The 11,195-nt window shown below is 33.8% G+C and overlaps 1 protein-coding gene across 1 annotated transcript in view; it reads left to right on the top strand.

The window, feature by feature from the left end:
* The first annotated feature begins 244 nt into the window (after nt 1-244).
* The window catches only part of Grxcr1 (glutaredoxin and cysteine rich domain containing 1), a 105,136-nt gene continuing 94,185 nt past the window's right edge, over nt 245-11,195 (top strand). The window contains exon 1 of the mRNA XM_070012314.1: nt 245-666. Within this exon, the coding sequence (XP_069868415.1) occupies nt 271-666 (396 nt within the window). The 5' untranslated portion in view covers nt 245-270. The remainder of the gene's footprint in view (nt 667-11,195) is intronic.

Here is an 11,195-nt window from a genome sequence, read left to right as displayed (position 1 = left end):
TTTCTTGCACTTGTGCTGTTAAAGAGTCTGCCAGGGCCATTTAATATTTAAAGACCAGGATCATGTTGCAGGTTTTAGTTTAAAGGTAACCATAGCACACACACACACATTCATTATTAATAGCAGCGATGCCTTGTAAATTCTTGGGAATCTTCTTTCCTTTTGATGTGTTTCATAGGCGTGCTGCTGTCACTGGAGTCTGCTCAGATACTGTTGTGTGGCACAGGAATTAGTGCTTGAGCCACAGATCCAAAATGATGTGAAGTCTGAATGGAGGTGACCATGTTGAAAAGGGAAATGAAGCCAGAAAGTGACAGGCCACGCAAAGTCCGGTTTCGGATCGCATCATCTCACAGTGGGAGAGTTCTAAAGGAGGTTTACGAAGATGGCCAACCATCTGGCTCTCTAGATTCTGAATGTGCCAGTATCTGTGGGATTGATGGACTAAGTGATTCTGATGGACAGCAAAATGGCCACATAGGATCAGAAGGTGACGAGTACGAGAATGATCAGGATAACTTGTTGGTGCTAGCCAGGGCTGCTAGTGAGAAGGCTTTTGGTACAAGAAGAGTCAACATCTTAAGCAAAAATGGCACAGTCAGAGGCGTCAAATACAAAGTGAGTGCTGGCCAAGCCCTATTTAACAATTTGACCAAAGTGTTACAGGTAAGTCGTGACACATTCTGCTACTGAACTTTGTTCCTGACTGACATCTTGAACACCTCTCAGTTTAAAGTGAACCTGCCTCATAACCCCTCCATACTCCACAGGACCCTCTCGACATTGTCTCAAAAGCCACCATTTAAATACCGGGTCATTATTCTTGGAAAACTAGACTGACTTCTCAAAGCTGTATTTTCAACATGGAAGTGGTCTTTTCTTGTGGCATATGCTGACTAAAATGGTATTTCTACTTCTTAGCCAAGAAAGGAGATAGATGTAGTTCAATGTATTCTAGTAAACCTCAGAAGTTAGTTTCTTCCCAGTTTATTATTCTTAAACCACTAGGTTAGCATTTACTAACACTAAAAGAAGTGTGTAAGCCAGAACAGGCTGAGGGCCTGCATTGAGAGGATTGAACTCAATAGGAAAATTATGGAGTAACAAAGATTATGTCTTCCTTCCAGTCCTGAGGTTTTATCTGGTTTAAGCAGGCTTTATCTGAAGTCTCTTTTTTCCATTAATTTTCCAATACAATTCAGGAGCACCCCTTGATAGCAATATCATAATTAACAATTAGGTCTTAGATGCTAAACATTAATAAAAAGATGTATTACTCAGATCCTGCAATATTTAGTAAGGATCTAATGTTAAGGAAAGTGCTTGAAATTGACCAGAAGCATTGGTAAAATGTTTTGTTGTGATGTTAACAACAGACACTTTTATTTCAGAAATGGAATTTATAACCACCATTATTAAGGTAGCAAGTAAAGTTTTCATTATAATTCCATTTTATATTCTTCTCAATATTTTAATAAAATGACCTCTTGTGATTAATTATTATTAACATCCACATTGTTATGCAGGAGTGATAGGGAGAAAGAATTATAACAAAAGGAGCTCTGATATATTTAACTCTATAGGAGGTATTTGAAAAGATCAAATCACAAGTATTTAAAGAAATAAAAGTTTTAATTAAAAGAAAAAGCAGTTAGGACCAATGATTATTTCCATATGTATAATTTACTCATGAAAGATTTTTTAGATTAGGATGGGAAACTAGACCAAAAAAAATCAGAAGCCAATGACCATGTTTTACTTGGTTGAGAATAATCTTGCATGAATTTATAAAGGTGGATCTATTAGCTAAAATATAACCTTAATGGAATGAGTTTTACCCAATATGAAAGGTACTATTGTCAAAATGTACACCAAGGTTCTTTGTAACAATTAAATTTTACCATGTTAGTATTAAGTTTTAGAATGTTAGTATTTGTCATGGCTAACTTAGCTTGCTATTATTTAAGTTGGCTTTATGATTTAGAGAGTTGTTTCTAAAACTGCTAGGCTAGTTTTAGAACTGTGATTTACATTTGTTAATTCAAACTTCCCAAAGTAAAAACTCAATTATTTATGAGTAAATATTTTAAATCCTTAATGGCAGGAGAAAAAAATATTATCCCTATATTTTTACCATTACAGTACTATAAATTCACAAGTAGGGACTAAACGAAATTCCAAAGTCAAATTGTGATTCTACATTAGATTACAATTTTTACTTACTATGCATAATTTGGTCACTTTTTATGAGAATAAGTTCCATGAGATTGTCTTTTTCTAACAATTTATCCCCATTCCATTTAACTCAGCTTAAAAAGGAAATAATAGTTACTGGGAATAGTCACTTAAAGGCTTAGATATTTGGTCTTTTGTGTTTTTTTTTTTTTTTTGCCCATCTATTTCTTCTTTTTGATCATGTGGGCAAAGTAATCAGCAAGCTCTAGACAGTTACAACTTTTTCACCATCATCTTTAATTCTGTCATCAGCAATCTCATCAAACAATGGTTCTCTAATCTTTCCATGACAAACCATAGATTCAAGGAGTTCTGACACTAGAGTCAAGGATGCCAGTGGCTCTATACAAAAGGGTTCCATTTACATTCTTGTTTATGTGAAGAACACTTGTGCAAGTTTGCGCACAACATGTGAACTGAATCTCTGCAAGATTGTATTGAGACCTGATTTGAATACGAGTCAGTTGCTGAGAGATTGACATGTAGTAGGGTAACGTGCCTCTTATGCATTTGTTTTATGATGACTCAGGTTCCCACAGGTTTCCCCAAGCAGAAACAGAGGAGCCTTAGAAGTCCAAAGCTGAAGTTACCATTCAATCACTCCCATATCCATGATCACATATGAATTCTGTCCCTTGGTCTTTTATTTTCTATACCCTCACAAAGTAAACAGTAAAGTTGACTCCTGTTACTATAACTTTTCAATTTTTCACAGAGAGTAAGAAATTGGTATCTAGGATATCTGGTTAAGATATCAGTGTATGACTAATGTTATTTTTCTAGTTTGTGGATAGTATTTTTGAACAAGAGGCTGTGATTGCTAAGACAGCCAGCCTTTTCTTTCTGTTTTAAGTTTTAAGAGCCTCACTCAACCTGAATGTTTTGCTAAAAGTAAATAAAATCTTTCAAAAATTGTATAAATCACTTTTCCTCCTCTCTAATATTCTCCCAGTCTGTTATTCCTGTTTCATGAAATAGGGGCATATGCATTCAAACTAGATATTATTTTATTTAAAGTATTACTGTTTTTAGTAATATTTAGAAAGTTGTACATAAACGGAATATTTGAACCAGTTTTTATTTTATGTGATAATTAATTTGCCATATAGAAACCTGGGTGATGGGGTTGGGAAGGTGGCTCAGTGGTAGAGTGCTTGCCTTGCATGCATGAGGCCCTGGGTTCGATTCCTAAGCACCACATAAAGAAAAAGAAAAAAGCCAGAAGTGGCGCTGTGGCTCAAGTGGTAGAGTGCTAGCCTTGAGCTGAAAAGCTGAGGGACAGTGCCCAGACCCAGAGTTCATGTCCCACGATGGACCCCCCCCAAAAAGAAACCTGGGTGATTGAGGATGGAGAATATGAATTGAGGTTAAAGGTGGTGATGAACAGGGACGCATAGGACAACTTGGATGTCCAGGTGATCTTAGAAATGGGTAGTTTGTTAATAAACCACTCAAGAGCCTCCAGTTGATCTAGATTATAGTTGTTCCAATCTGGGAGGTTGAATTTTCTAACTTCCAGAGAAACTAAGAATAAAATGCAAAAGAGAGACTGATTTAGACATCTGAAAGTCTAGAATCTAGTTGCTGGGATATGCGTTCCTTAGAAAATTTTTGTTCTGTTCTTATGTACCATAAACAATGATCTACAGTATAAAAGAGAAACTCACCCAGTGCCATAGGATAAAATAATTTTTGGTTATTTTCCTTAAATCTTTAATATTTAATAAGGAAGAAAAGGAAGATATACATTCGTGTATTTTTCTTCTGATCAGGCTAAATCACCATGAGAATCTTTTCTGAGTCACAGATGTGCCAAGGTTACCTAGACAGCTGCATTTCCTATGCATACACTAACATCAATTAGTTGACTTAGGAACAGGTACACTCTGGTACAGTTCTATTTTAGCAGTTAAAACTTCACCCTAAGGATATTTCTATCTAGATAAGTGATTTTCCTCCAGTCTACTGAGCATTTTTAGAATAAAAAAGTTTAATTTATTTTTCTCTTTAAAACTAGTTACTGTTACCTCATGTAAAGCTAAGTATAAAATCACGGTATTTGCATGATTGAATTTGAGATACACCTTGCTTTTAGCCACAATGTATTTCTAAAATCTCTTAGGGTAGATTACTAATGTTGATATGTAATGTCATTTAATGTTTAAAATTTATTGTTGTGAGATTCAACTTCACATATTTATCTTCTCTTGACCTTATTCTCAAATTATGTGTGTATACTGTGTTAGAATATTCTACTATAATATTCAAACTTTTTAACTTCCTCTTCTGCAAATTTAAAATTGCTATATTAAAGAAAAGTTGACCTAAAGAAGGAAAATTACAAGACATACGATATAGATAGCTACTTCTTAAGAACTGAAATTAAGCATATAATTCTGTTGGTGTGTGTGCATGCATGTCTCTGGTTACTATGAACATTCTATCATTTCAAGCAAGGCAAAATTTGCAATGCAATGCAGAACAATTCACAGTTGGTATAAACATTATTATACTTCATTTATTCAAAGTGCCTGTATTTTTTGGTAACTAAGTGGCAGAGAAATCGAGTCTTGTCCAATGCTAGTAAATGTAAGAATTCTGCCTTTGTTGTTTTAGATTTTTAAAAATATAATTCCAAATGTGAAAACTCTCATTTATTCTTTTAAATGTTATACTCACATACACAGTATTATGTTCTGGTATGATCTTTTGAAATTTCAACATCTGGTTTGCAGATTTGAAAACTTATCATTTGTTTAACAGTTGATCTTAACCTAGAGAAGGTCTACAGATGTAATTGCTTCCATTCAATTTCATATCAATTAGTAATTAGTAGAAACTCTGGGATTTAATATAATTCCAAGTGATATAGTAAACTCTATTGAGCAACCAGTTGAATTATTATCCAACATATAAGGAAAGAAAAAATATTAAAGATAAATTGATACTACTGTTGCATTGTTGATGTACAATTAAGGGATTCTAGATGAGTAGAGTTAAGTATCCTGTGGCCACTCTATACACTCTATAGATTTTTCCTTTATGAGCCTTGGTCTCAGCATTAAAACTTTAATAAATGCTCTCTTTGAGTTAATAAATTTAGTGAGATTCTGTTAGGTAGCAGCTCTGTCCCTCTTTTCCATCTCTTTTGGATTTGGAGGTGTCTCCTGTGTTGAATAGGGCTAGGATTCACATGGTGAAGTGTTTTTGTTTTTCTCCATTCATTACCTTTCTGGTGAGTCATCTCAAATGTACCAATCTCAAATATTCAATCTTCCATTTAATAGTCACTTATCACATATCTACCATGGAACAGACATGATCTTATGGATTACTGAAGGAGCTTATTATGGATAGTTGGATAAAGCAGTTTATCAAAGAATTCAGATAGGAACTTCATTTTCCATCTCCAGAGAATTCTTTCCCTGTTTTCTTATGGCTTCACATACTCTGCTCATCCATTCTTAATTTCTATTAATGTTTGTATTTTTCTACTTTAACATTTCTCTTGTTATATTATCATTTTACTGGATCCTTTTATACTTTCTTTCTTCTTAATCGAGTTTTGCCTCAAGCTTCAAGAACTGAAGGGTAGTCTGTAGTTAATGATTTTTATCTTGCCAGTTTCCTGAAGTCAGGAATAGGGACTGACCATAAACACTGAAAGCATTCAAGGTTTGTGATGCTTATTGAAACTGTTTTCTCTTTAGTTGAAAGTTCTCTTACTTGAGAACTCTTTACATAGAGGATGCTCTTCTATTCATCCAAATCTTTGTATCATCATGACATTTAAATATGTGGAACCTTGCTTTTAATTGCCCAAACAATCTTATACTGTTTCTGAATTCCCTACATGCTGAGCAATCTCTCAAACTCCTCATTATGTTTTACAAGCACTTAATACTGTAAACTCTTCTGGGCAACCTACCACATACTGGAGGAATTTAGTATCTAATGTCCCATGCTTTATTTTTTAAAAACATACTTTTAATATAATTCATACATTATTCAATCCACCCACCTAAAGTAAACATTCCAGTGGTTTCAGTAGGTTTGTAGTCATATAACTGTTGTTATAATGAAGCAAGACTATTTTCATCATCCAAAAAAGAGCTTCCAAAATAATTCAGTCATTCTTCTTTTCCCTCTCTTTCTCCATCTCTCCTCTCTTCACAGACTCCTCTAGCTCCGGACAATCATGCTTCTACTTTCTGCCTCTATTTGTTCTTGTCATTTAAAAAATACTCCTTCTATCTCACTGTAATTTTGGACCATTTTGACCAAGATTTCCCTCTCCTTTACTCTTTGTTAATCACCCACATGTCTGCTAACCACTCTTCTATCTTTTCCTTTCATAAGATCAAATTTCTTAGTATCGATGAATATAACACCTGTTTGAGATCATGTGCTATGTGTCTTTCTGTACTTGGCCCAATTTCATTTAATTTCAATTAATTTCATAATGTTTGGCAATATCATCCATGCTGCTGCAAGTGACAATTTCTTTTTAATGAAGAATTGACAATTCCTTTATCCATGTATCCTATAGTGAAGACTTAAATTGATTCAATTTCTTGGCTGTTATAAATAGGAGGGTAGAAATCTCTTTGCTCAGTGAATGTTCCATGTGCATGTAGCTGTTGGATGGAATGTTAAGCATATTTCTATCAGGCTTATTTGGTCTAGAGTATAGTTTACGTCTGATGTTTCTGTGTTAAATTTCTACCTGGTTTGTCTCTCCATTATCTGATGTTGAAACCCCCTACTGCAATAATAGTGTGGTTTATTTTTTCCTTCAGATCTATTAGTAATTGCCTTATATTTTGTAGGCTGTCTGATGTTGGGTGCATATATATTTATAACTGTTACCTGCTTGCTGAATTGACCCCTATTATATAATGCCCTTCTTTGTTTCTGTTTACAGTTTTTGTCTTAAAGTCTATGTTATTTGATATATGTATAGTTACTCCTGTCATATTTTGGTCTCCATTTGCGTAGAATATTTTTTCCATCTGAGCTTGACTAAAAACTTACTTTTAGTCTATGTATGTCCTTATAAGTAAAGTGATTTTCTTGTAAATGGTTTAGTCTTTTAAAAAACCTATTTAGCCGTTTTGTGTCTTTTAAATGAGAAGTTAAATCCAATCATATTCAAGCTAGCTATTGATAAGAACCCATTACAGCCATTTGGTTCAATGTTTTCATTTTTTTATAGATTCTTTCTTATTGTCTTTGTGTAATATGTTTTTATTCATTACTTTTTATTTACAGTTTTCTTTATGAATGCTATGAGACTTACAAAATTTTTTACAATTATAAGATATTTTAATCCAATAGCAACTTAATTTTGATCATAACTCCATTTATTCCCTCCACTTTTTGAATTTTGATGTCATAATTCATAACTGTTATAGTATATATCCCTTAACAAATTATCATAATTATTATTGTCTTCAATAACTTTGCCTTTTACTCTTGATGCTATTATCCATAATTTCATACCACCATGACAATATCAGAGGATTCTGAGTTTGACTGAATACTCACTTTCCAAATGAGTTTTACACTTCCAGATGTGTTCATTTTATCCATCAGCTTCTGTCTCTTTCAGTTTGAAAAACTTTTAGCATCCCTTGTAAGACAGGCCTATTGACAAAAATGTTTCTCTGAAAAAGGCCAATTTCCCCTTTATGTTTGAATGACAGTTGTTCTGGGTTCAGCATTCTTGTATGGCCGGTGTTTTTTTTTTTCTTTCTTTTAGTACTTTGAATGTGTAATCCCACTCCTTTCTGGTCTATAAAGTTTCTTTTGGGAGGTCTACTGCTGGCTAGTTGTATTAGAACTTTTTAATATATGATTTGCTTCTTTTCTTTCGCTGTTTCTAGGATCTTCTCTCTTGGTCTTTGATCAGTGACAGTTTGATTACAATACAGCTTCTGGAAGTCTTATTGATTTGAGTGTGATTTTTAACCTTTGACTTTCCTATATCTGGATATTCATATCTTCCTCTAGGTTCAGAGAAACGTTATCTGTTATTATTTATTTAAATGATTGTTCTACCCTTTTTTTTCTCTACTCCGTCTTGAGTGATAATGACTTGTAGATTTGTTTCTTAGTTGCTTTGCCATACATCCCATAACCTTTCTTTATTCCTTTTCATTCTCTTTTCCCTTTTTCTCCTCTGACTGGATAATTTCAAATGTCTGGTGTTGCAACCAGCCAGCCCATTCGGAATCCCAACCTAGGCTAACTAATAAAAATCCCTCACCACCAATGAACACCTGCAAATGTTGGCAGAGATCATCATCTCATCAGATAAGCAGGTCTCAGCACAAGGACACAAGGATTTTGAAAAGTCATGGAACTATGAAATCACCAAAAGGAAACAATAAATCCACAGAAATGGACCAAGAAGAAAAGGAGATCTATGAAATGACTGACAAAGAATTCAGAATCATCCTTGTAAAGAAGTTCAGGGAATTACAAGAAAATACAGACAAAAAATTAAATAAAATTTGGGAAACAATTCATGAACAAAATGAGAGGTTTGAAAGAGAAATAAAAGTTAACCACTTCCAAATAAAAATCCTAGACATGAAGAATACAATAACTGAACTGAAATATTCAACAGCAGGCGTCAATAAAAGACTTGATAAAGCAGAAGAAAGAATCTGTGAGCTTGAAGATGGGACATATATTTCCAAACTTTAAAAAAGGAAACCAGCATGTAACCATAGGAGAAGACAAACATTATTTTGTTGGTTTTCTCATGTTGGCAGAATTTCTGATAATTTATCTGAAAATCAGAATTTTTGTATAAAAGAAGTACAAATAAATAAGTCTAAAGCAGAACTACATAAACATTTAAATTATCTAATCATTATTACTTGGAAGGAATTTACAAAATTATGGACTCAATAAAATATTATGCAGAAATGTGTAATTAAGATAATTTTATTTACGTCTACAAATGTACTCAAGATTTGACACCAATTTGCTCAATTTTATTTCTCTAACAATTCATTATATCACCTAATTGCTGGAAAATTTTGCCTTAAAACATTTAATCAAGAAGGGAACAAACAGATATGTGTTTTTTAAAAATTACCCTCCCATGAAGTTAGTAAAGCAAATAATAGGTGTATTTCTTATTTTACTGATCCCTCAATAACAAATTTATCATTAAAATATTGAGTTGATACTTTCTGTATCTTTTATATAATTAGTGTTTTTAACTGACATTTTTTTCCATATAAAAACTTTGTAGAAGCTTGATTGCTCCACAAAATGGACAGAATGGTGAAAGCTAATGTGTTGATTTGTCAGAAGTAAGATAAAAGAGAGGGCCCTGGAAAGTTATGGCTTTGCAGGTCATTGGAAAGAGAATATATAGAGAGAACATCAAATTAGTAGGGATTAAATGAAGCTCATCTTAAGAAGAAAGGAAGAGCTATACTGTGATGATCTTAGAGAAAGTTGGTGGGTAGAGAAAGATATTTGGTAGAGAGGCTTCATGGATTAGCATGGAGAGACCTGGAATCAGGCTGTGCTTAGACCCAGCTGCCCTCACCTGCATATTACCTGTGACATGAATCCAGATATGTATACCTCATATGTATACAACTCATAAGTATCTTCCTTTGACCGCTCAGCATATAGTGATTGTGAGACATCATGCAGAAATTATTATCTACTATATCCTAAGATTCAGACGAATTTATTCCAAATGGCCTTAGGTAAACACACATATTTCCACTGATCTCAGATTCATGATTTTCCACTCAACAAATAGGGCTTTTGGCATCTAGTTCAGTCATGATGATTATGTAAGTAGTAAAGTCTGTAGTGTCTGTTTTCAAAGGGACCAAACAATGATTACTACTTTCCCAGTAGTTTAGTTTTTTATTGCTGTGGCTTAAAATGAACAGAAAGATTAATTTATAATTATGGAAAGCTGAAGCCTGAGTGTGGGACTCAGATCAAGGGTTTGGCAGGGTGTCATTCCCTCTGGAGCCTTAGAGAATTTACTGCATTTTCAGTTGTCTACATTCATTGGCTTATGGACCTATATCATTTTGACCATTATTTCTATTATTGCATCTTGTCTAACTCTCTCCTTTATCTCATGTCAGCCTTTGTGAGTCTATTGGACTCACTCAATCTAGGATAATTTTTTGTTATTGTTGTTCACGGGGCTTAAACTCAGGGCCTTGGCTCTGTCCTTGAACTTTTTTTTTCCTGCTCAAAGCTAGTGCTCTACCACTTTGAGCCATAGCACCACTTCTGGCTTTCTGATGGTGAGTTGGAGATAAAAGTCTCATGGACTTTCCTGCCCAGACTAGCTTTGAACAGTAATCCTCTGATGTCAGCCTCCAGAGTAGCTAGGATTACAGGTGTGAGCCCTCAACACCTGACTGTAACAGCTTTTGGGTACGTGGGTTCTGTTAGCTCTTCTTGGTGGCTGAGATATATGAAAGAATTATAAAGAACTATCCCTGCTGGAAGCCTAACTCAAGTAGCAGAGCATCATCTGTGAGTCAAGCCTGTCCCTATGTTTCAAGATCAGCCTAAACTAAAAGTTCAATTTAGGAAATGTTTGCCATGTTTTATTAACCAATAGAAGTAAAGAAAAACAAAAACTTTAGACTTTTGTTTCTGGAAAGAATAGGGAATAGGTTTTGGAAGTGTAAGTTAACTTTGTTTACTTTGTTCTTTATACATGATAAAACTTCATTTGATAAAGCAGAAAAAAGAATCTTTATTTCCAAACATTAAAAAAAGTCATATAACCATAGGAGAAGACAAACATTATTTTGTTGGTTGTCTCATATTGGCAGAATTTCTGATAATTTATCTGAAAACTCATAATTTTTATATAAAAGGACAACTAATTAAGTCTAAAGCTGACAACTACATAAACATTTAAATAATCTAATCATTATTATTTGGAAGGGATTTAC

The sequence above is a fragment of the Dipodomys merriami genome, unplaced genomic scaffold, assembly GCF_024711535.1.
Source record: "Dipodomys merriami isolate MVZ:Mamm:240054 unplaced genomic scaffold, mDipMer1.0.p SCAF_9, whole genome shotgun sequence".
Lineage (NCBI taxonomy): Eukaryota > Metazoa > Chordata > Mammalia > Rodentia > Heteromyidae > Dipodomys > Dipodomys merriami.
The sequence above is the reverse complement of the archived record's forward strand: the minus strand, read 5'-3'. Positions and strand labels throughout refer to the sequence as shown.